A 22,757-nucleotide genomic window follows, 5' to 3' on the forward strand; every position below is an offset into this window, starting at 1 on the left:
ACAATCCCAAATATAGGTAAATTTTCAAATATAGGCCCAAATTAGAGTCAAATTTGCCTAAAACTAACCCATATGTGGATCATATTAACCCATGTTTGGGTGCCCAATCTGGGTAAACTTAATCTATGTATGGCTTACCGGATCTTAGCCTGTATGATCCAGGAAACTTAGAAGTTTTCAAGAAATCATCAGAAATGTTTCAAAAAATTAAAGGCGATTGAGGAAATTTTCAAGAAAAATATGGTTCTAAAGATCTCCAGAGAATCTTAAGGGCAGTCTCAATAGTTTGAGAAAAGTCAAGGCTTTAAGTTTAATGATCTTTATGTATTCAGGACAGCGCCAATAGTATTAGGAAATTTTTTAGAAACTATAAGAGGTTCTGGAAATTTCATAGAAACCCGGAGAAGTTTAAAAATGTCAGAAATATTTTAGAATTATTACGTTAGTCCCGCAATTTACAGAATATTTTAAGATTTTTATGAAAGATCTATTGATTTCAGGGCAGGTCCAAAAACTTCATGAGAATTTTTTAGATCTTGAAGGTAGCTGCGAGAACATCAGGGAAGATCATAGAACCTCAAAGCAGTTCCCTTAACTTCAAGGAAATTGCAAGAACTTTACAGAAGCTCCAAAATGCTCAGGGAATCCCGAAAATTTTAACAGGGAATTGCTGACATCTTCAGAGAAGTTTATATATTGTAAGGAAGTTTCATTATTGTTAGGTACGTTCCGTGTAGTTCCAGGAAGATTAGAAAACTTTGAAGCAGTTTCGTTAATTAATTCCAGGAACTTTCCAGAAGTACCGAAAATTTATAGAATTTTTCAAAAGTTTCAAAAATGTTTCAAAAATTTCTGCACAAGGAGCATTCATTAAGTACGTCACGTGAAATTGAGGAACAACAACCCCTCCTCCCCCTTTCGTCACATTTTACCTATACTTAATGCATTGATCATCACACTTTTGTTAGTCCCCTTCCTTTCTTACAGCGTGACGTCTTTAATGGATGCTTCCAAAATTGTGGAGTCTTCACAGGAGTCCCTTGAATACCAGGAAAATTGTTGGAACGTAAGAGAAGTTCTGAGAATTTCATGAAAATTAAGGAAACTTCATGTAGGAACGAAAATTCCTGGCAGATCCAGAGAAGCTCAGGAAAATTGTAATAATTTTATGAAAATTCCATTCGATTAGTATCGAAAACATCAGGGTTTATTTTATTTATGTCTTTATGATTGAGATTTTCTGCCACAGACTGGCTCTTATCCCAATTTCAGGAAAACTGCGTGAGCTTCAGGACGGACCGAAGAATTTCAAGGCAGGTCAATTAACTGCATGAATATTGCTGGAGCTTTTAAAAAGTTTTTAAAAATTCAGAAAAGTGCAGAAAACTTTATTGAAGTCAAAGATCTTTAGACAATTACAATGACTTCAGAAATGCACCGGTGAAGTTTAAAAACCAAGCATAACTAATAACATAGTTTCGGATTTGCTGTCTTCAATAAAAAAAAGTGTTGATTACGTTTCGATCCAGGGGATGAGATCTTCATGAGGGCTGGTTTGAGATTAAGATCCCAAAGCTATATGACCAAAATCTTGAATGACTTTATGTACCTTGAGAAAGGCCTACTTCATAGACCGATAATTCACAGCATTTAGATCCACCGGTTAGTGTTGATAAGATATACGGCGTACTGATTGCAGGCAAAGAATTATCCGTACCCTAGTTTTAGTTAGAAGGAAACTAAATTGTTGTTAAATCTCCAAATTACAATTATGGTCACTGCTTAGAAGGCGGATTCGGGCCACATATGAAAAATCAGTGAGTAACCAGCTCTTAATTTACTGTAGTACAGCCCAAAACTCCACCACAATATCAACCAACTAAATACCTATATCTCTTTGGTAAGGTGCACTTTAATGAATAAGAAAAGGCTCTGAATACTCACAGATTGTAATGTACATCCGCCATGTTGGGGCGGTAGCTGAGGGCCGCCTTCAGTGCCTCCTTGGCTTCCTGATGGCGGCCTTGCGCGCTAAGGACACTTCCAAGATTTCCGAGTGCTGAAAGAGAGAAGAAAGCAATAGAAAAACATTCATTAGTTCATACACACATTTGCATTTTTATCGCTTCGAGAGGTAAGTTTATGTAGCAGGGACACAGGTACGAAAAAGACGCCCATCAATCTCAACGCAGCATTATCTTTCTGGAAGGCACTTTCCCTCCAGGGGTGTTTATAACTTTGCAATTAGCGAAATTATCACTCATAAAATTTTCGCTATCATTATGAAGCACTTGACGACATCGTTATTATTGTTATCGCTAAAAGGAGACTCACATATTCTGAGCGAGCTCTATTACTAGCATCATTGGCTCGGAGGGGTGCGGACAAGTGTAAAAGTTTGCTCAGCATCATCGTTGAAGGATCGTTTCCTCCGGGCTGGGCTGTCGCTGGTGCTGCAAAAGTCCCTCTTGATATGACAACGGGCGGCGATGATAATAATGACGTCGGCAGCGCTGCGGTGAGATGAAGATGAAGACGATAGCCCTGGCATCGTACCCGTCAGCAGTGAAGAAGATTGACGCCCGACGAAAAAGACTCATTAGCATTAACTGAGTCCCTCATTAATATTCCTAACGATCAGCGAATTCCGTCAGCCGGCAGTGGAAAACCCTGTCGGTTGGTTTTTTTTTTGTTTCATAATTACTAATTTTTTTATAAAGATCAATTACTCTTGCAAGCAATAAAGTAAATCGATAATGTCGTGGCTAAAGGGTCATCACCAAAACTTTACCCAGAACGGAAGAAAGCCGGAACCGTTGTCCATCATCATACTTCGAAGGTGCGGTGGACAGCGAAGGTTTACCGCAAAAAAAGGGAAGGTTGAGCGGATGTCAGTTTTCATTTTCCTCCTGGCACCATCGGTGACACCTCATTTACACCTACCCTTATAATTTGTGGACCGGTTACCTTCCTGGAAGTTGTTGCCAAGTTCTATAATGGTCTACAGATCCAAGGTTTAGGGTGAGAAAAGTGGATTTAAAGGAGAAAAGTGTTATTTTACTAGCGGAGATCATTTAGCTAGAAACAATTAGCGCTTTACTAAGATTTAATGTATTCTTGCTAGTCTATTTGGAAATACTCTTATTGGTCTAATCAAGGGTATCATGTGAAAGACTGACCATCTGGTGGAACAAAATTCCTATACTAGATGCCAGATTGTAAGATACTTTAGACGAAAAATAAAATCATTATTGTATTGCTTGCCCATGCCTCGGTGCACAGTTTATTTAAATCAGTTTCATATAATTATGATGACCACGAAAGGGGAAAATTTGTTTTGGTCTATTGAAAACTCAATACTATAAAATAATCTTTTTCTCTATCTCTTAGATCGATCGAGAATGAAATATTTGAAATTGAATAAAAAAATTTCATTCAGTATCTCATAAATGTCCGACATCGCAATGCCTCCCTTATTATTGGTCAGTTAAAACTACGCATGTAATTCTGCATAAAATCAGCGGAATGAAATATTGTATTTGAATGACCTATTCAAACCTCTAGGGAAAATTAAGATCCCTTCACGACCTACACATAAAATAGTCCATATAAATTTTCTACAAATATATATTGGCTATAGCAGATTACATCGCAAGGACGTCAGACCAAGAAAATAAATTAAGTACCTAATATGGGCCTTAGAAACATTCCAATCGCATGTGCGAAAAAAGTAAATGTAGGGTTTGATTGGTGCTAGATAGTTCCCGCGATTGAGATGCTTCAAATGTGCAAAATTTTGGGCACAAGAGCATGGATTGCAAAAATTGTGAGAGATGCTCTAGGTGCAGCCAACAACATAAAACGACGGAGTGTATGTCAACTGTATTGAAATGTATTAATTGTTTGAAAATGACTAAAGAACGAAAAATGAACTTGGATGTCAACCATGCCGCATTTAGCTCGGAATGTTTGCTCTATAAAATACTTTTTGATCAGAAGAAAAGCAGCTTGCGTTTCAATAAATAGCAGCCAAGTTCCAGGAATGTGAATCAATTCCATTTTTTGTATTTGAGTATTGCGGGGTTGTCAACAAACTACGTAGCATTATGTCAGATTGTTGAGGAAAAACGTCCTCTTTTAGTTTTCTTATCTGAAACTCATATTGTAGAAACTGAAGCTTTTGATTTGAAGGAGCATTTTCAAATGCTTAATGTACAGTTTTATCTAGTTCAGGGAAGGTACTTTAAATATTTACTGAGAATTTTAAGATTTTCAACGTATTTTGATCAATCATTTAAGGAGCAACCCGATCTATTTTAAGGAGATTTTTTTTACTTATTAAGGAACATCGTTTAATGATTCATTTACCTTTTTACCTTTCCAGGCACAGTAGAACTTTAATTGACCACGTGTATTCCAATATTGATTCTGTTAAAATTGTCTTTTGAACGGCTATCCAGTTATTTTTTCTATGAATTTACAAATTATGTATTTTTTAAATTAACTATATTTCTTGATTTTGTGTGGTTTACATCTTCTTCTTCTTCTTCTTGTTTGCATTTCAAGCTTATTGCTTAGCGCATATTAGCTTATTGCGTGCTCTCAACTTAGTGTTCTAAATGCACTTCCACAGTTATTAATTGAGAGCTTTCGATGCCAATACCATTGCATGAATTTGTATATTGAGTGGCAAGCACAATGATACTCTATGCCCAGGGAAGTCGAGAAAATTTCCAACCCGAAAGATTCCCTCGACCGGACCGGGAATCGAACCCACCGCCTCCGGCTTGGTAATACCGTGCCTTTGCTGACTAGGCTATGAGGCTGTGTGGTTTACATGTATTGCTTATTAAGTGACACAGATGCGTCTTTTCAACTTTAGTTCCTTTGAAATTTCAATTATTATTAATTGCAGTTCCTAGTCCTATCAGGCCTGTTTTAAGAATGATCACCTTGGTGGGATTGGTGTGTTTAAAATTTGAAAAAGGAGACTACTTATAACTACTATTTACAACTATAACTAACCTACAACTACTATATACCCTAATCTACTATATACAAATTGCTTTTTTTTTCCTTTGGTTTGTTTTCCGTTGATCTTGTTTTCCGTGCTGAGCACCAATGCTACCGACGCCAGGAAGGCAGCTCCCACACCTGGACCCTTTTTCCTATCGACCCATCAACTCATGAACCGGGGACCAACGGCTTTACTTCCCTTCCGAAGGAAGGCGTGATCAGAGATGTTATGCCTCAGAACATCCCGGCGGCGCCGACTGGGATTGAACCCAGACCTTTTGGGGTGAGAGGCAATTACGCTTACCACTACACCACCAGCGCCGCTATACAAATTTCTTATCAAAGCATGTTCTGATAAATTACATTTTTGTGCAAATTTAGTCTTAATTTCGTTAATTCTGCAATCTATTTTGGCAATGCCTGCCTCTTCGTGTAAATTTATTATTCTAGTGTCGAAAGAACCATCAAGAACCATACTCAGCACTCTATTCTGAGCGACCTGAATTTTGTTCCTGTGAGTCTGTGCACATGATTTCCACACCGGAGCAGCGTAGAGGATGGCAGGTGCTATGATTTGTTTGATGCCAGTTTGTTCACCCTTGAGAGGCGGGATCTGCGGCAAATCAGTGGATACAGACACCTAACCAAAGCAGAACACCGGAGATGAACAAGCGTCTGGCTGAAAATCTCCTTCATAAAGACAACCAACCAAAAAAGGAAGACCACTTGACTACAGTTGTCTCTACATGCGAACGGAAGAGGAGCTTTTCATCGAAGAACATCCCGAGATAGGTTACTTCGGCAGACCACTCAACCCTTGTGCCATCCATGATTACAGTACAAGATGGAGCCGGTTTCAGTTTGGGCGATGGCCGATGGAGGAACATGATCGCTTGTGTTTTGGAGGCATTGATTTTGATTTTCCACGTGGTGGCATAATCAGCAAAGGCGTTAAGGCATCGTTGAAGTTTGTTCGTTATTTCGCGAGGCATCCGTCCTTTGACGGCTATTGCGGTATCATCTGCGAACAGGAAAAACACGCAACCGTCTCCGAGGGGAGGAATGTCGGAAGTGTAAATGCAGTAAAGCAAGGGGCCCAGCAGACTGCCTTGCGGAACACCTGCTGGGATTGAAAACGTGTCAACAACCATTCAACGATACCTTAAACGACCTTTCCTGAAGGTAGTTACGGGTGAGTTTAACCATATGTAATGGGAAGTTGAAGTTACAAAGCTTGTACACAAGTCCGTCATGCCAAACATTGTCAAACGCCTTTTCAACGTCTAACAAGGCCATGGCTGTGGACTTGGATACAGCTTTGTTACTTCGGATGTTATTCATCACCCGTACTAGCTGGTGATTGGTGGAGTGCCCCTCTCTGAACCCAATCTGTTCCGGAAGGAGAATGTTATTTTCCTCGACAAACTTGAGCAAACGATTGAGAATGAGTTTCTCGAACAATTTGCTCAGCGCTGAAAGGAGGCTGATTGGTCTGTAGCTTGAAGAAAATGTTGGATCCTTACCGGGTTTGCGGATTGGTATGATTTTTGCTATTTTCCAGATGCTTGGAAAGTAGTGCAGTTCCAAACATCTGTTGAAGATAGCGGTTAGAAGAGACTGCACTTTCATGCTGAGTTTCTTCAAGATCAAGTTGAATAAAGGGCGAACACGAAATTATTGCGATACCGAAAATGTCATGCCAATTTTCTTATAATGTTTAGAATCAAACCAAAATTTTAGGGTAGTTTTATACATATATTAACTTCAAAAATCAAAAGAAAAGTTAATCGATGGAGCCTTGAGTGTAAAATTGAACGCATTTTCGCTTGATGCCCTCCATCAAAGTCTTTACAGTGTCATCCGGTACCAGATTCTCAGTTTTTTTTTTTTCATTTTCTTAACATGTCCTTCTCGTCTTTGACTGTCTTCTTGCTCTTCCGAAGTTCCCGCTTCATTATTGCCCAGTACTGCTCCACCGGGCGCAGCTCCGGACAGTTTGGCGGATTCATGTCCTTTGGAACAAAATGGACAGAATTGGCCTCATACCACTCCAAGACACTTTTAGAATAGTGGCATGATGCCAAATCTGGCCAAAATAGCGGAGCTTCGTCGTACTGCTGCAAGAACGGCAAAAGGCGCTTCTCAAGGCACTCAGATTTGTAGATCTCGCCATTTACTGTGCCCTTTGTCACGAAAGGCTCACTCCTCAGTCCGCAAGAGCAGATGGCCTGCCAAATGAGATATTTGGAGGCGAACTTCGACATTTTCTTCTTCTTAAATTTGTCGTCCACATCGAACTTGCTCTTGCCGGTGAAAAACTCCAACCCCGGAATTTGCTTAAAATCGGCTTTTATATACGTTTCGTCGTCCATCACACAGCAGCCATATTTTGTCAGCATCTTCTCGTAGAGCTTCCGTGCCAGAGTTTTAGCCGTCGATTGTTGCCGCTCATCGCGGTTTGGGAAGTTCTGTACCTTATATGTATGTAGTCCAGCTCTCTTCTTTGCATTCTGGACGTAGCTCTGCGGCATGCCGATCTTTTTAGCCAAATCACGGCTTGAGACGTTGGGATTTGCTTTAATCATCCGCTTCACCTTTCCCTCCGTATTTTTGTTCTCCGGTCCCGGTTTTCTTCCAGCTCCTTTGCCGTGGTCCAACGTCAGCCGCTCCTGGAACCGCTTCAACACTCTGGAGACGGTTGAATGGTGAATGTTCAACATTTTTCCCAACTGCCGGTGCGACAGGTCAGGAAATTCCAGGTGTTTGGAAAGAATTTGTTCTCTCATCTCGCGTTGGTTCACCTCCATTTTCGTTGAATCGAAAAACACGACTTCGAGTTTGACAGCATGTACACAATACACATCAATGAGAAAGTGTGCAAAATTTGTGTAAAAAAGTTATGCCCTGTTGAATGTGTCGCAATACTTTCGTGTTCGCCCTTTATACCGTCAAACCCGGGAGCTTTCATGTTCTTGGTGCATTTCAGCGCTGAGCAAATCTGTTGTACTGTAATCATATCCGCCGGAGGCACGACACAAGGGGAGACATCTAGGTTTTGAACGCATTTCGCAACCTGATCTTCGAGCGGACATTGGATAGTCGAGCCAAGCAAATGCAATGAAGCGACATGCTTGCCGATCGCATTTGCTTTCTCCTGTGGGGTGATTAAAAGCCGATCGTCATCATTTCGACTCTGAGAGGTGGAATGGGTTTGGGATGAGTTTTCAGGACAGATTCTGGACAACACGCCCGAAACTTTCATTTCGGAGTGAGTCCATTCTGGAAGCAATCTGCCTGTTCAGGTCGGCCATTTCACGTTTTTTGCCCAGATCTCCAGTCCTCTGAAACTGGTGTCTACGAACATTTCTCAACTGAATCAGTAATTGGGTGTGGGAATCAATAGCAAAAAACTTACCCCTCACAGGAACTTGTCGAACGTATGCCTCGTCAGCCATGGATATTGCCTGTTGGAGTCCTTCCAACGTCCGGTCGATGTCATCTACGGTGTCGAGCGGTGGATTTTCATCGATGTTGCTGTCCACCATTCGTCCGTACTGCACCCAGTTGACGGTAATCTTTACGCAGGCAGCTTCTAGCAGAAACCACGTTGACACCGATTTCAGTCACCACCGGTTGGTGGTCGGAGCTAAGATCGTTGTGCGCCTCCAGTGTACAGTCCATGTTGTGCGTGGTCGAACAATAGACATCTGTTCCGGTTCCTCTGGTAGTTCCGCCAAGCTTCATGGCAGGCGTTCAGGTCGCCCCCAACGATGAATCGGGAGCTAGTACGGGTGACGGCGGTCAGGTCCTTCTTGAATTGGATTCCTAGTCCGTTGCTTGCGTTTCACTGGCGTGGGCAGTTAACTGCGATAAACCGGACGTTTCCAGTTGGTGATTCCACCTCCACACTAACGGCCTCGATGATAGAAGTGCGGATGTGGGGCAGAGTACAAAACTTGATTCCGTTTCTGACGATGACCGCTACACCACCCCCCCTGGAGCTGGTGCGATCAAGCCGGATAATGTTGTGGTCAGGCAACCAGAAGCTGTCGCCGAACTTTAGATGGGTCTCGGTTAGAAGGCCCACGTCGATGCTGTGCTTGCGGAGGAAGTCGGCAAGCTCAATCTGTTTTGCTTTTACAGAGCAAGCGTTCCGGTAGCGATGGTTAGCGGTTTAGACACCATATTGAATGATGAACTTACCGAGCACTTGGATCTGTTCGGGCTTATTGCGGCACTTACGTAGAGCACCGGTCATGTTGACGAAAATGTCCATCAGTTCATCTACTGAGAACAGATCGGGATTATTTGTTTGAGCTGTTGGTTGTCCCCAGAATCCAGGGGGGATGGAGAGCTTTGTTCAGCAGAAGATCCAGACGTTTGTTGAGGAGGGGCGGATCGCACCCTTGGATACGCTTGTCCATGAAGAGGCGGAAATTCCTCCGCCCTGAAAGTCGGGGCCTTATCCTTCCTTCATGCTGGTTGCTTGTCGGTGGATGCCTGATTTCGGATGCGCTTGAAATCCTCGCGTTTAGGACACTGCTTGTTGGATCCTTGGTGAGCACCACCACAGTTGGCGCATTTTAACGCCACGGCTCTATCCGCAGGGCAGTCGGAAGTGGCGTGGTCTTGAGCGCAATTGCCACATAGCGATGGCCGCCACGGTATGGCTCTCAACGGACGATGATGGAATTAATGGAGCGGATGGCTTTCAGCGCGTTGAGCGTCACCGTTCTCTTCTGGAAGTGTACCAGGAAAAAGCAATCCGGATACGCCTTCACATTCTCGTCTCTTCTTGTCATCCGATAGACGGCACTTGGGGCCAGCTTGTACCGGTCCCTGATTTCAGCTTCGTAGGCCCCTGATGACGACCTTGAATGGTTTCTCACCGGGAATGTCGTGGGTGAAGAATTCCGCCTTGGAAGTCCTCAGGTGGGCGACGACCAAGTCATACTCCGCTTTGGTACGGAGCACCACCTTGGTGCCGAGTCTGCCCAACTTGTATTCGGCTTTAACGCCCAGCGTCGCTAGATTCGTGATGAGCTCACTACCAATGGAGGTAGCTTCACTTTTGCCACACTCGGGCCGGCAGAGATTTCGTTGTCGATGGCGTCGCCAAAATCACCGATGTCGCTGGCGTTCGTTGCTGTGACATCGTCACGCACCATCGGACTGGCCTTGGTTTTTCTTCCTCTTCTTGGATCGCTTCACCGTGACGAAGGTGGTATTCCCAACATCGGTGGGAAGAGTAGCGTACCTATTTGAAATAGGTACACTCGTGCTACACTCACCACTGTTCTTCTCCACTTTCTCACGGAGCCTGCTCCGGGAGCGCTGTCTTCCCATCACACGATGCGACCGACACTACTGACAACGCGAATAAACGTTTAGAATAAAATATCGAACAACTCGACCGAGCGAGCAAAGATCAGACTGTACTACTTGACGAACAAGCAGAGAATGGACTGATGAGTTCGACAAATTATGTACCTATCTTGAAGAAGTTATTTTTGTTCACCACAATGGTGAAAATGGATTCTTGATATTTGATTTAATAGTAGTTGTAAAAAATATATTTTTTTTAGTAGCCTACAAAGGTTTGAGCATCGCGCGCGTATTATGGATATAGAGGACTGAATTTAAAATTTGATAGAAAAAAATGAAATTTTTCTGGCAAATGTTGGAGGCTCGTGAGCATTCCTGACATTGCTGAAAATTATGATAGCATCAGATTGCGGGGTTGATAGTGTAATAGAATGCTTTGTTGATTGTTCATTAACTCTTGATCGCTTGTAATACTTATGGATATTTTTGGTGGACAAAAAGGCGAAGTAAGACGTGGACCCCTTAGCCTTTTCACATTTATCGCTGTGAAGCGACTGTAAACTCTAGAGGGAATTTATACCTGTAAATGTAACCAGATCGTTTTTTGCTAACCTGGTTAAAATGTTCACATTTAATTTTCTTAAAGATAAATCGTCCAACTCAAACCTTTGTAGGGGTAAGAGGTGGGACCATCATCATCATCATCATCATCTATGCTATCTACGTAGTGTATGGACAACCCGTTACGGTGTCAAACAAAGCTATGGACTGCTAGGAAGCTTTAAGATAGCAGAAGACGAGCCAGATTGATGTTCAATGCCATTGAAGAGTTCAGGCTGTAAACTTCAAGTTTCCGGAGCGTATGTCGCACTTTTTGGGGCCCAGGATGACGAGTTTAGATGTCAGTCTACTTACACCTTGGAATTCTCCATAGAATTTAGTATCTTTACAAATCGCTCATCATCATTACTTTGCAGTTTGGTTCGGAACTCTCTCTGAATTCTCTTTGGAATTGCCTTGGAATGCTCTGCAGAATGCTCTTGTAAATTTACTTTGTATCCTACTCTGTATTTCAATGGTATTCTACTCATAACTACCTTGTTATTCTCCTTGCGTTTCTCCTGGAGTCTGGAGTTTCTCAGAACTAATTTGAAAGGAATCATTAGATTTAGCTTTTTTTTCTTAGATGTCAAACTTTTCTCATCTTAATATTCTCCTCTGTATCTTTGTAATTATAATTTGTCATGTGCATCAATCTGCCTAACCCTAATGACAATTGCAACAACTATGCAAAGTTTTTATCACTATCAACATAACTTTACAGATAAACACGATAAAATATCTTCCAGAATCCTGAGACGAGGGCTTTAAAGCCAAATTCCAAGATGCACTGCTTCAGGTTTTGATCAAACAACAGCATTCCTCGTTTGAAGCTTCCATAATGGAACCAACTTACATGGAACCACACCCAAAGACGACACAACGAGTGTTGAGGCCGGCGAGTTGGAAAACAATTTTCCCAAATGAACTCGAAAAACCAATGGAACCGCCAGAATAAACGAAGCAAATGTAAGCCAAAAAGTAAAAACAACTTCCAAAACCGAAAACATTTCCAAGCAGATCCGCAAAGTAATCTGCTTTTCTTGTTGTTTGCTTTTTCTGTCTGACCAGCCAGCAGCCGCTTAGCAATGTGTATAAGCCCTCACGAAAAGCAGTTCCGTCAACTTCAGGACGGTCGGTGACAAACGGCTGCTCCCGTCCACTCCCCCTGCAACCAATCGGACTTTCGCTGTCGCCCGAAAAAAAAGCATCAAGTAGCAACTGATGCCGACTAACTTTTGAAAAATTTCCTCCTAAAGTATCAATTCCTTCGCATTTTCGTCTCGACGATGACACTTTTCCCCGTTTCTTTTTCTTGTTTGGAGCGACAGCAAGGAAGCTCAGGTTCTCATTTTTCACCAGATGGTGAAACCGTGGGAGGAGGATGAGAAGAAATTCATTAGCCGACCTCAGTTCATGCCTCGACCCATATCCAGCAAGGCGGAAGAAACTTTCCTCCAGAACTTCCAGAAAGCCGTAAAAATGTTTCAATTTAAGTGCACACCGCCAAGGCGCGCGGTACAAGGACGGCATTGAGAAAATGAAATAACTTTGTATGGATTACTCGGAGGGCCGCTTCGCCATGGCTACCGGCCTTCATCGTTACGTTGAACTTTTTAAGACTTGAGAGCGGGGGCAAACAGGAAGAAAAATTGTACACGTGTTCACGTAATTGGAAGAATAAATGTTTGAAAATTAAATCTAAGCACTTGCGGATCGGATACCACCAGCTGTGAATCATACTACAAATTCGAATCTTCTTCCATCACCTTCTCGCACTTTTCGGGATAAGAGAAGCCATAATCGTTAGCCGAGGTTGGGTCCGTACGGGCGTGGATTTTGGAAATCTGATTTAAAACTCGACCACAAGGGAAAACCCCCTCGGCCGAGGATCATAAAAATGGGAAAGCAATAAAGGTCCTTCGGGTTTAGGTTCCGAAATGGCAATCGGCGCATTCTTTATGAAGGTGCGTTCGGATCTTTGGAGCAATATTTCATAAAAAGGGACCGGACCGGGTGGGGTTGTTTTTTTTTCTTTCGATAGGTGGATCGTTGGCTTCCCATCGTCCGGTGTCGGGAGAAAAGAGTTGCCCGAGAAGGATTGACTTTCGGTATGGTCGTAAAAATAAATTTGCAGTTTTAATGAAGTCGGTGTGTTGGTTGAGTTAATTTACTTTATGGTGGTCAGGATCTACGGGAGGTGTTGGGGTTGTCCGGTGCTGAACGTGGTTGGAGGTTGAATCTGATGTGCGGAAGATGTGCAATTTTTCTGGTGGTATTTTTCAATTTTAAGTTTTAAAGAGTTATACTCTCATATTTATGGAAATGTTTCTCAAATTTAACATTTAAGTGAAGAAAACATATCAAGAAGACTGGCAAGAGAAAAATCAGTCGAAAACTGTAATTACTGTTTTTATTTTGACGGAATTAAACAGCGTTGTCGCAATCAAATTTGTCACTCTTAAATTCAATTGAAACTGTTTTACGAAAACGATAACAGCAACGATACAGTATTAAAGGGATCTCATTTGAATGAATTAATTCGATATGTTTCGTCAAAAGACGATAGCATGGAACATATTTAATTGGGAATTACCTGATGACATTTAATTGAGTGTAACCTGTGGACAATCAGACTGCTGACAATGCAGTTGAACCAGCACTGTATGAATGGATTTACCATGTTGATGCCCCTTTCTGATTCTTCATGAAGGGAAATCCTTAGGCTATGACAACGATAGAAGTGAAGCAGCTATTCAGGAGCAGTTTACCAACGGCGCCGGTGGTGTAGTGGTAAGCGTGACTGCCTCTCACTCTAGTAGGCCTGGGTTGAATATCAGTGACTGCCACATTGGAAAATTTAAATTTCTGGCTAGGACCGCTGTCGAGTGTTCTCAGCATTATGTTTAACCTCAATACACAGTCCATTTACAGCTGTCTTGCTCTAGTGAAAGGTTGAACAGAGGAATATAACGAATGATGGTATTTATCACATTGTGAAGGAGTGTAACATTCTGTGACAAGGAATGCTTTAGGAATAGGAAAAACGTGTCGAAGGGGTAAGGAGGGTTCATTTTTCATCAATTTCGCGTGGCCCCTCGACAGCAGATAGTTACTCTTGAATGTCATTTTGCCCTTCCCAAAGAAAGAAGATTCCATATAAGATACTCTTGAATCGCAGAATCCTTTTGAAATAGTTCTGAGTTCCGTATCCACCGTTACTCAAACCTCTTCTAATGCCTACCGATCTCTTGTAAGAACAAACAAATAATCTACTAACTGGATTTTAGCTACCTTTTTTGCCATCAATAAAAGTAAAACAGCAAAAAGGTTATCTTCCATTTAATTCCACTTAATTAATTTTGGTATCCATGACAGATACGTATTTCGACTACAATGTGCAGTCTTCATCAGTGTCATTCCCACTAAAGAACTTATCAAAATCTAACCCCCTTAAGTACTCATCCCCTAGGTAAAAAAAAGTCACCTCCGATAGTGGTACCGGTGGTGTAGTGGTAAGTGTGATTACCTCTCACCGCAGCAGGCCTGGGTTCAATCTCAGTCGGCGCCGGCGGTATGTTCTGAGGCATAACATCTCTGATCATGCCTTATTTCGGAAGGGAAGTATAGCCGCCGGTCCCTGGTTCATGAACAAGCAAGGGAAAATTAATTCACTCACGCGCTCCTCACCTACAAACAGATTGCCGAATGAGCGTATTTTTTTCCAACCAAGTGATTATTATTATTATTATTAATATCTCTATTTAGGAGATTTTCAACCATAGGCTGGTTCATCTCCGGAAACCAACCAAGTGACTCTGAAGGTTGACTTTTAACTGACAGCAGTAGAAGGAAAGAAGGATAAACTGAAAGGCAGCCGAACAATTTTCTCTACCGAGTGAGAACTAGATTGAATGCGTAAATTCCGAATGCTTTCGATTTAAATAGCCGCACAGATAAAAATTCTGAATTTTAATAGTGATGTAAACATTTATTAACGTAAACTTGTATTTCATTTCACGCAACTGAGCAACTTGTAAACAATGTTGTTTACAACAATGGGCTTTTGTATACAATATTTGCTACATTCCATGAAACGTCTCAGATTACATGACATATAATGTAAACTTATATTATATGTGACGCTCCATTTAGGGCACATGACGTTAGGCATACGGTCGTTGGGCATACGGACCTTAGGCATAATGTACGATAGGTGTTCGGAAAACTTTCAAGAATTACACCACTGTTTTGTAGCAGCTGATTGACGCAGCTCAAACTGCAAATTTAATATTCAAATTAGTGTTTTAATGTACAAATTTGAACTCTACTTACAAAAGATAGTTTCTTCTCTACACCTCTTGCTACGAGCGATTTGCGGTGATTTATCGATCTCAAAACGTTTCTTCACTAATCTGAGTTCAATCATGGATAATTAGATTTTCATATAAATTCCAATTTAGGTTTAGGATACTTACGATACTAGTCTGGACTTTTATCCACAATTCTAGTCACTAGATCTAGGAAATTGTACAATATTAGATTTAGTTTTGTGTACTAGTGCTTGCCAACCTAGATATAAGATGTTGTTTTCAGTTCATTATTTCTACTAGTTGCATGATCAAATTTACCGTATATCCAATTGAAAACACTTTCTGATACGATTAAATGCATTTTTAAATACCTTAAAACTAGTTATGATTATTTTTTCAACCGTAATGAGCTAATTTTGCTAAACGCAATCCAGAATTTTTTCACACTGATGAACGATTTGTTTTTGTATACATTCCTCCAATTCAATTCTAACGTTTACCTGACAGCGACGTAGCATGTTCGCTAGACCGGTATTTGGCCCAAACCGTGTTCCCAGTTTTCTTCACAATAGGCATAAAGGACGTTAGGCATAATCTACCCGATGAATTTCAGAAGAATGATCTTGGGGATCGTTTATTGATTGCTATCGGTGGCAATAATAAAAGAGACTTAATTTTTTGGACTCATGAAAAATTGCGACGTCTTGGACAGGCAAAGTATTGGATTGCAGATGGTTTGTTTGCCACAGTTCCTTGTTTGTTTCAACAACTTGTCACTGTTCATGGAAGTATCGCTCCATCACATCAGCTGACGGTTCCGCTAGTTTTCATTCTGATGACAACAAAAACAGACTCGTTGTATCGAAAAGTATGGGAGGAAATCCTGCTATCGAATGAAAAACCACAGAATTCACTATTCTTCATTTCATGAGCTGTTCTTCGGCATCATCTTTTATTCAACCGTAAGCTGTTTTTTTTTTGTTATTGAATGAAAAGGCATAGACTTCACCATTCTTTATTTCATGAGCTGTTCTTTGAGTTAAACCTTTTCTTCTTTGACAGTTGCAATACGTGTGGAAGAATATATTACAAAACATGTGTAATTTTTTTTTTATTTCTAGATGCGATTGATTTCAAGATATAGTTCAAAACTGTGCTGAGTTTTCATTGCCAGATTACTTAACCGCTATCGCTACTAATCTTGGATCTAATGAAGTACTGAAATTGGGTTGCTAGCGGAATGCTGCAAAACAGCAAAAAAGGTTATTTTCAATTTAATTCCACTTAATTAATTTAGGTATCCTTCGTATTTCGACCGCAATGTGCAGTCTTCATCAGTGTCATTCCTACTAAAGAACTTATCAAAACCTAACCCCCTTAAGTACTCATCCCCTAGGTAAAAATGTCAAGATCATAGGTATAAAAATGAAACTACATTGTGTAGAATCGGAACATATCTAACTAAAAAACCATCTGGATCTAAGTGAATATGTAGCTACGTCACTAATGATATGATACATAATGGATTATATACATAATGACTGTATGCCTAACGTCCACTATGCCTAACGTCCACTTTGCCTAACGTCCGTATGCCTATCGTCCGTATGCCTATCGTCCATATGTCTAACGTATTTATGCCTAATGGGGTACACTCCTCCATTTATGTGCATTAGACCGATGCAAAATTTGACTTTTTCGCTCCACAGTGCTTAAATGGCTTCAAATCGAGTCGTGATTAGCCTCCAAAAGTTACAACTCATTTGGTGAGAAACAGACTTCGCACAAACCATTTGAAGTTTATATGTAAATTACTATGGGAAATCTCAACTTTTGTTCATTGCCTTCTAGTCTTTTTCCATATTAAGCTGCAAGACAGCTCGATAGCTATTCTTATAGAAAATGTTCTCAGCTACAACTTTGCTCAAGATCGTTTCTATGTAAAACGAGACAGGAAATAGTTATTAATTATTTAAGAGATTGGTAAACTTATGACATGATCAAGCAGCTGCTCTGTAGGCAACACTGTATTTTGCAGTGTGACATAGTAGCCATAATTTTTGTGTCCTAGTCAACGCCCCAGAAACACCAATGTTGCCTGCTGAGCAATTGATTGAGCATGATCATAAGATGCATTGAACCATAAATAACTTTCGATACTTGCATTTAATCAAAAAGTGGTCTTCAGCAAAGTTGTAGCTGGGAAAATTTCCTACCAGTAAAATTGAAAGTTTTTGAAGCAGGCCGATATGGTGAATTATTAGATAGACATGAACAAAAATCTTGGTTTTACCATAGTAATTCCCATACAAACTTTAAATGGTTTGTGCCATCTCAGTTTCTCACCAAATGGGTTCAAATTTTGAGAGGTTAGTCAGGATCCGATTTGGAATCGTTTAAGTATTGTGGAGCGAAAATTTCAAATTTTGCATCACTCTAATGTGCATCATACACAACAGAAATTTACACTACTTTTTCAAACTGTGCGAGTCAGATAGTTTTTGGCTCACTTATTTAAATAAGCTGTTGCCAAAGCAGTTTTACGGTATTTACGTAACGCTTATATTTATGTGTTACAGTCACAGTTAAAATTATTTTGTTATTTTACATGAATTTCCATGCACATAAAAAGAGCATGCATATTCATGTAAAATCAAATTTTTTGTGAAGTTTACACGATTTGAAATTTACATGCATTTAATTTTAAACTTTACTTTTACATCGATGGATTTAGATGGGCTAGTCTTGTACTTTTACAGGACATTTAAAATTACATGTATTTTGGTGTATGACTACCTTATAAAGGGTGTCTCACATCAAATTGCATCACGGAAAAAACGTTGGTTTTTGATTGGCCTTAGTTCCGGTGCGTTGGGGGGAGGGGGAGGGGGAGGGGGAGGGTTCTTGTCCTTGGTTACGAAAGTGATCCCGTTGGCTTCGTACTACTCTATGACAACTTTTGAATAGTGGCACGAAGCTAGATCCGAGCAGAAGATCGTAGGACCCTCGTGCTGCTTCAACAGAGGAAGTAGACGCTTCTGTAGACACTCCTTGATGCAGATCTCCCCGTTTACAGTCCCGGTAGTCACAAACGGCGCACTCCGTTTACCACATGAGCAGATCGCTTTCCAAATCATGCATTTCTTGGCAAAGTTTCTGCTCCCTTACTTCCTCCGGAACATCAAACTTGTGCTGGCCGGTGAAGAACAGTAGCCCCGGAAGCTGCCGGAAGTCCGCCTTGACGTAAGTTTCATCATCCGTGATGAGACAATGAGGCTTCGTCAGCATCTGGGTGTACAGTTGCTGGGACCGTGTCTTTCCCACCGTATTTTTCCGGTCGTCACGATTTGGAGCCTTCTGCACTTTGTACGTATGCAGTCCCTCCCGGTCCTTGGCTCTCTGAACGAAAGACTTGGACAGATTCAACTCTTTGGCCTCATCCTTGACCGAAGCATTGGGATTCCGCTTAAACGCTGTCACGACACGCTTGTGATCCTGATCACTAATAGAACATCCATTCGGACCGCATTTCTCCTTCCGTTCGATACTCAGAGTTTCATAGTAATGTTTAATCACACGACTCACCGTTGACTGCACGATTCCGATTTGTTTTCCGATGTCCCGATTGGAGGATTTTTCAGATGCTTGTGCAAAATCAATTCACGACGTTGCTTTTTGGGTGATGCCATTTTTCCAATTTTCGAAAAACTGACAGCGATAAAAAATACAGGGTAAACAATACACTCTAAACTACTTCTGCCTAAATTTTAAAGAGAAAATTGGGTAATTTTCAACAAAGTGTTTTTCCGTTATGTAATTTGATGTGGATCACCTTTCAAGCAACTGCGCAAAAATCATAGTTTCATTAGAGTACGGTGTAGTGACAATTGAACAGAAGTTGAAATAGAATAAAGTGCCGTTGATGCGACAATACAAATCAAATGCGCATTCCTTTGCCTAGCTCACATGATGGGTAAAAGAGACAGCCGCAGCGGCTGTGGAAAAGTTCTAACGACGTTTATCATTATATAAAGCCACACGTAGCCGAAAGCATTTCCAGGCGATGGTGTGTTATAATGCAACTCTTCTTTACTCAACTATTGTTTGCTTCTCTCGTTATGACCCACGTAGTCATCTCAGAGAAAAGAAGTAGAGTGGTGTTGCGTGCTGTACCATCATCAGGTTACTCCCGCTCTGATATGGTGATAAACTTCACTAGAACTTTTCCACAGCCGCAGACAGTATACCAGCAAGTCAAAACGCGGGAATTTGAGGATATACCTAAAGTCCCCTCATCCATCAAGTGAGCTCGGCAAAGGAATGTGCGTTTGATCAGTATTGTCACATCAATGGCCTTTCGCTCAATTTCAAGTTCTGTTCAATTTGTACACTGCCGTTCTCTAACGGGACTATCAATCTTATCCTATTTAGAACTTCTCTCTTTCTAATAAATTATCACACTTAAGCTTCATGTTGATATTGGTATAGCATTTCCTGCCAATTCTGTAATCGTTAACTTCACATATGAAGTAACAAATACTTTGATTGAATGTAACACAACATGCATAAGCATTCTATCAATTAACGTTTGAGCGGATTTGATGAGTTTTAAGCAGGAATGATTTTTTGGTATTGCGCAATCAACATTTAAAAACTACTGCAGGGCACTGCTTGGATGACCTCTTGTACAGCTTGGACATTCCGTTGTGGAGTAAGTAGTGAAAATGAGCAGCAAACTTTAAAGCAAGATTCAATATACGTAGTTGGTTGTTCAATTCAGCCGAGATACTCTCACGAAGTGTGTTGAGGTGTCTAAAACGGCCACTTACGATCGAGTTCTGGGAATAATTTGCCTCCTGTTTGATGCTCACATTTTTCGCGGATTTTTCAGAAATGAGCTTCTACCAATATGAAAAGAAAACGTACGCAGTGCAAACATTTCCGGTGCTTAAATGTGCTTGGTCCAATAAAATTGTTCGCCAGCAAACTCATAAATCACGCCTTCCTAATAAAAACATCGCCACAATTTTTGCGAAGCTTCCCAAACCAGCGAAAATGTTGCACCCTTCATCCATCTTCGCTCGTTTCCCGCAATCCGTACGTTTCTTCTACGCTGGTAGACGCAATCTTTCGCCACATCGTTTCTCGGCTAAAAATTAGCTTTGATAATCACAAAAACAGACAAAATTATCCACATTATAAATTTTATTTCATCCACCCTCCCGCGGTCCACGCCCCAGCATTGTGAAATTCTTTCACCATGATACTTAAGCATCATCCAAGCGCTCTCATCCACCTATACCGACGTAGAAAGCTCGTGCGATGATGGGTTCATAAAAAAGTAAACATGATGAGCTCTAAAATGATTGCCCTTGGGAAGTGGTGCAAAGAGACTACGATGACGATGGCGCTGGGCAAGGAATGTGTGTAAACGGAGCCAAGCACAAGCTGATGATGTTCAACTGGCTCAACCTGTGCAGATTTTACCTTTGTGGGTCTGTCGTCTCGCGTTCCGGTGGTTTTTACCCCTCCGTAGAACAGGTTGAATTCTCATTGGAATTTATCCACTGTTTATAATACTAATAAAAAAAATTGATAAGATGCTCCCCAACGTTTCATTACAAGTGAACTTTATGAGTTTCAGCTGATAAATATCGTACTGAAAATGCATTGAAAAATATCAACATTCGAACTTCAACCCTCCTGCAAGGTAAACCAAAATCCAGCTGAGGTCGAGCGTTTCCACAAATCTCACCGAGTGTTTACAAATGAGCGAGCACAAGGTTTCACCAGCATCACAAACCACACGTTCTACGACGGAACCGACGACGTTGCTAAAGAAGCACACACACACACACACACACCCACATTTCGCTTGCTGCACTGACTCTGGAAAACGAGGAATTTTGCGGTGTCGAGAAGCTTTCCTAATCTACCCAAACCATATGAGCAGAGCACCGCCACCCATGCTGAAGTAATATATTTTTACATTGCACACCTTCTCGCTTGATACCTTGGTGGGGGAGGGGACGGAAGGGGTGAGCCTCCCCGCACCGTTTTCCGCTTCATGTTCCACCTCGTACACACTTGCATGAGCAGATTGGTGAAAGCGCTATGAAAATCCAGTGCTGTAGCAGAAAAATTCAACCCCCTCCACCCCGCAAGGAACGTCTACCGTGGGTGGCTAAGTCCTCCGGTTCTACTGTTCGTTCCGAAACGAACGAAAGCAAGAGTGTACCGAGATTGGCCGTAGGTAAATAAAAGTTATAAATTACCTGACTCTACTCCGTAAGTAATCGCAGTGAAAGCGTCGCGTAAGCGTTTTTTCCCTGTCTCTCTCTCTCTTTCTCTCTCGACATCGCTAGGGGTGCCTTTAGAGGAGCAAATTCCGAACAAACTGGGTGGAGGGGGAGGTTGAATTACAGACGCGGGCACAGAGAGTGGGTTTGTTTTATTGCTGATTTGCGAGAGGGCATTGGAAGTAAATTGGATTCATGTGCTATGAAGATGCGCCGGGGCTGACTTGAACAAGTGTTTGCCAGTCGTATGAGATTGGTTTTTAGGAATTGCGTCTGTTGCTCGAACTACACGTGGAATAACAGGTGGAGTGGACAATCAGGTTTACAGCTTTTGTGGAGCTTGTCAATAACCTATCTTGATTGCTAACTTTTGTTACTAGTAATTGCTTTTTTTTTAAATTTTCCGTATGATACATGTTTATAAAATTCACAGTATATCTGGACGATAAATAAACTAAAAAAATCAGTATTGCTGAAACACCCATCAAACGAAAACTTAAGGTTCTTTTATATGAGACTAGAAATACAATGTTCTAAGCCATGGCGCACATAGTAGTGGAACAAAATCATATGCTTGTTACAGCACTCCTAGTGGACGTTTTCGGAAGCTTTTGGCGTCTATTTGTTGACAACAACAATAACAATAACAGTGTATTTTTTTCAGTTAGACAAAAGCTCTTGTTTTGGATCAGTTACTATGCAAGAGGAGCGTAGAAAAAAATCGTGCACGGTCACCAGAAAAATACATCGTGGTCCGCGTCCAAGCCGGCTATGTTGAATTTTCGTAGAAACACCGTATCAAGACCAACATTTGAAATGGCCTTAACTCCATTTTGTAAACAAACCTTGTAAGGCAATTTTCTCGCGAACCGAAGTCCGCAAAGGCAAACTAACATAATGAACAGGTAGGGGGAATTCTCCTTTACTCGATTGTGGTTAGGTTTGCGAATGAAGGTTTCGGTTCACGAGAAAATGGCCTTACAAGGTTTGTTTACAAAATGGAGTTAAGGCCATTTCAATTGTTGGTCTTGGTATGATGCGTGCTCAAAACGTACAGGGAACCTTGCCGACGAATTGGAAGCCACAAAGTACTTGCTAAAGTGGAACTGCCAACCGTCAGCTTCATGGAAGCAACTCAGGTATGTCCGATCGCGATTTGAGTAAAAATTATGATGCCGCCCATAGTACAGAGCAGGGAATTCGC

The 22,757-nt window shown here is 41.3% G+C and overlaps 1 protein-coding gene across 1 annotated transcript in view; it reads right to left on the reverse strand.

Annotated features, from left to right (window-relative positions):
• The window catches only part of Tmtc2 (Transmembrane O-mannosyltransferase targeting cadherins 2), a 410,563-nt gene that overhangs the window by 221,707 nt on the left and 166,099 nt on the right, over positions 1–22,757 (reverse strand). Inside the window, exon 3 of the mRNA XM_065239258.1 lies at positions 1,945–2,059. Coding sequence (XP_065095330.1) covers positions 1,945–2,059 — 115 coding nt within the window. The remainder of the gene's footprint in view (positions 1–1,944; positions 2,060–22,757) is intronic.

This window comes from Ochlerotatus camptorhynchus, unplaced genomic scaffold (assembly GCF_037179485.1).
Source record: "Ochlerotatus camptorhynchus isolate MF236.1 unplaced genomic scaffold, CSIRO-AGI_Acam_v1.1 ptg000054l, whole genome shotgun sequence".
In the NCBI taxonomy this organism is placed as follows: Eukaryota; Metazoa; Arthropoda; class Insecta; order Diptera; family Culicidae; genus Ochlerotatus; species Ochlerotatus camptorhynchus.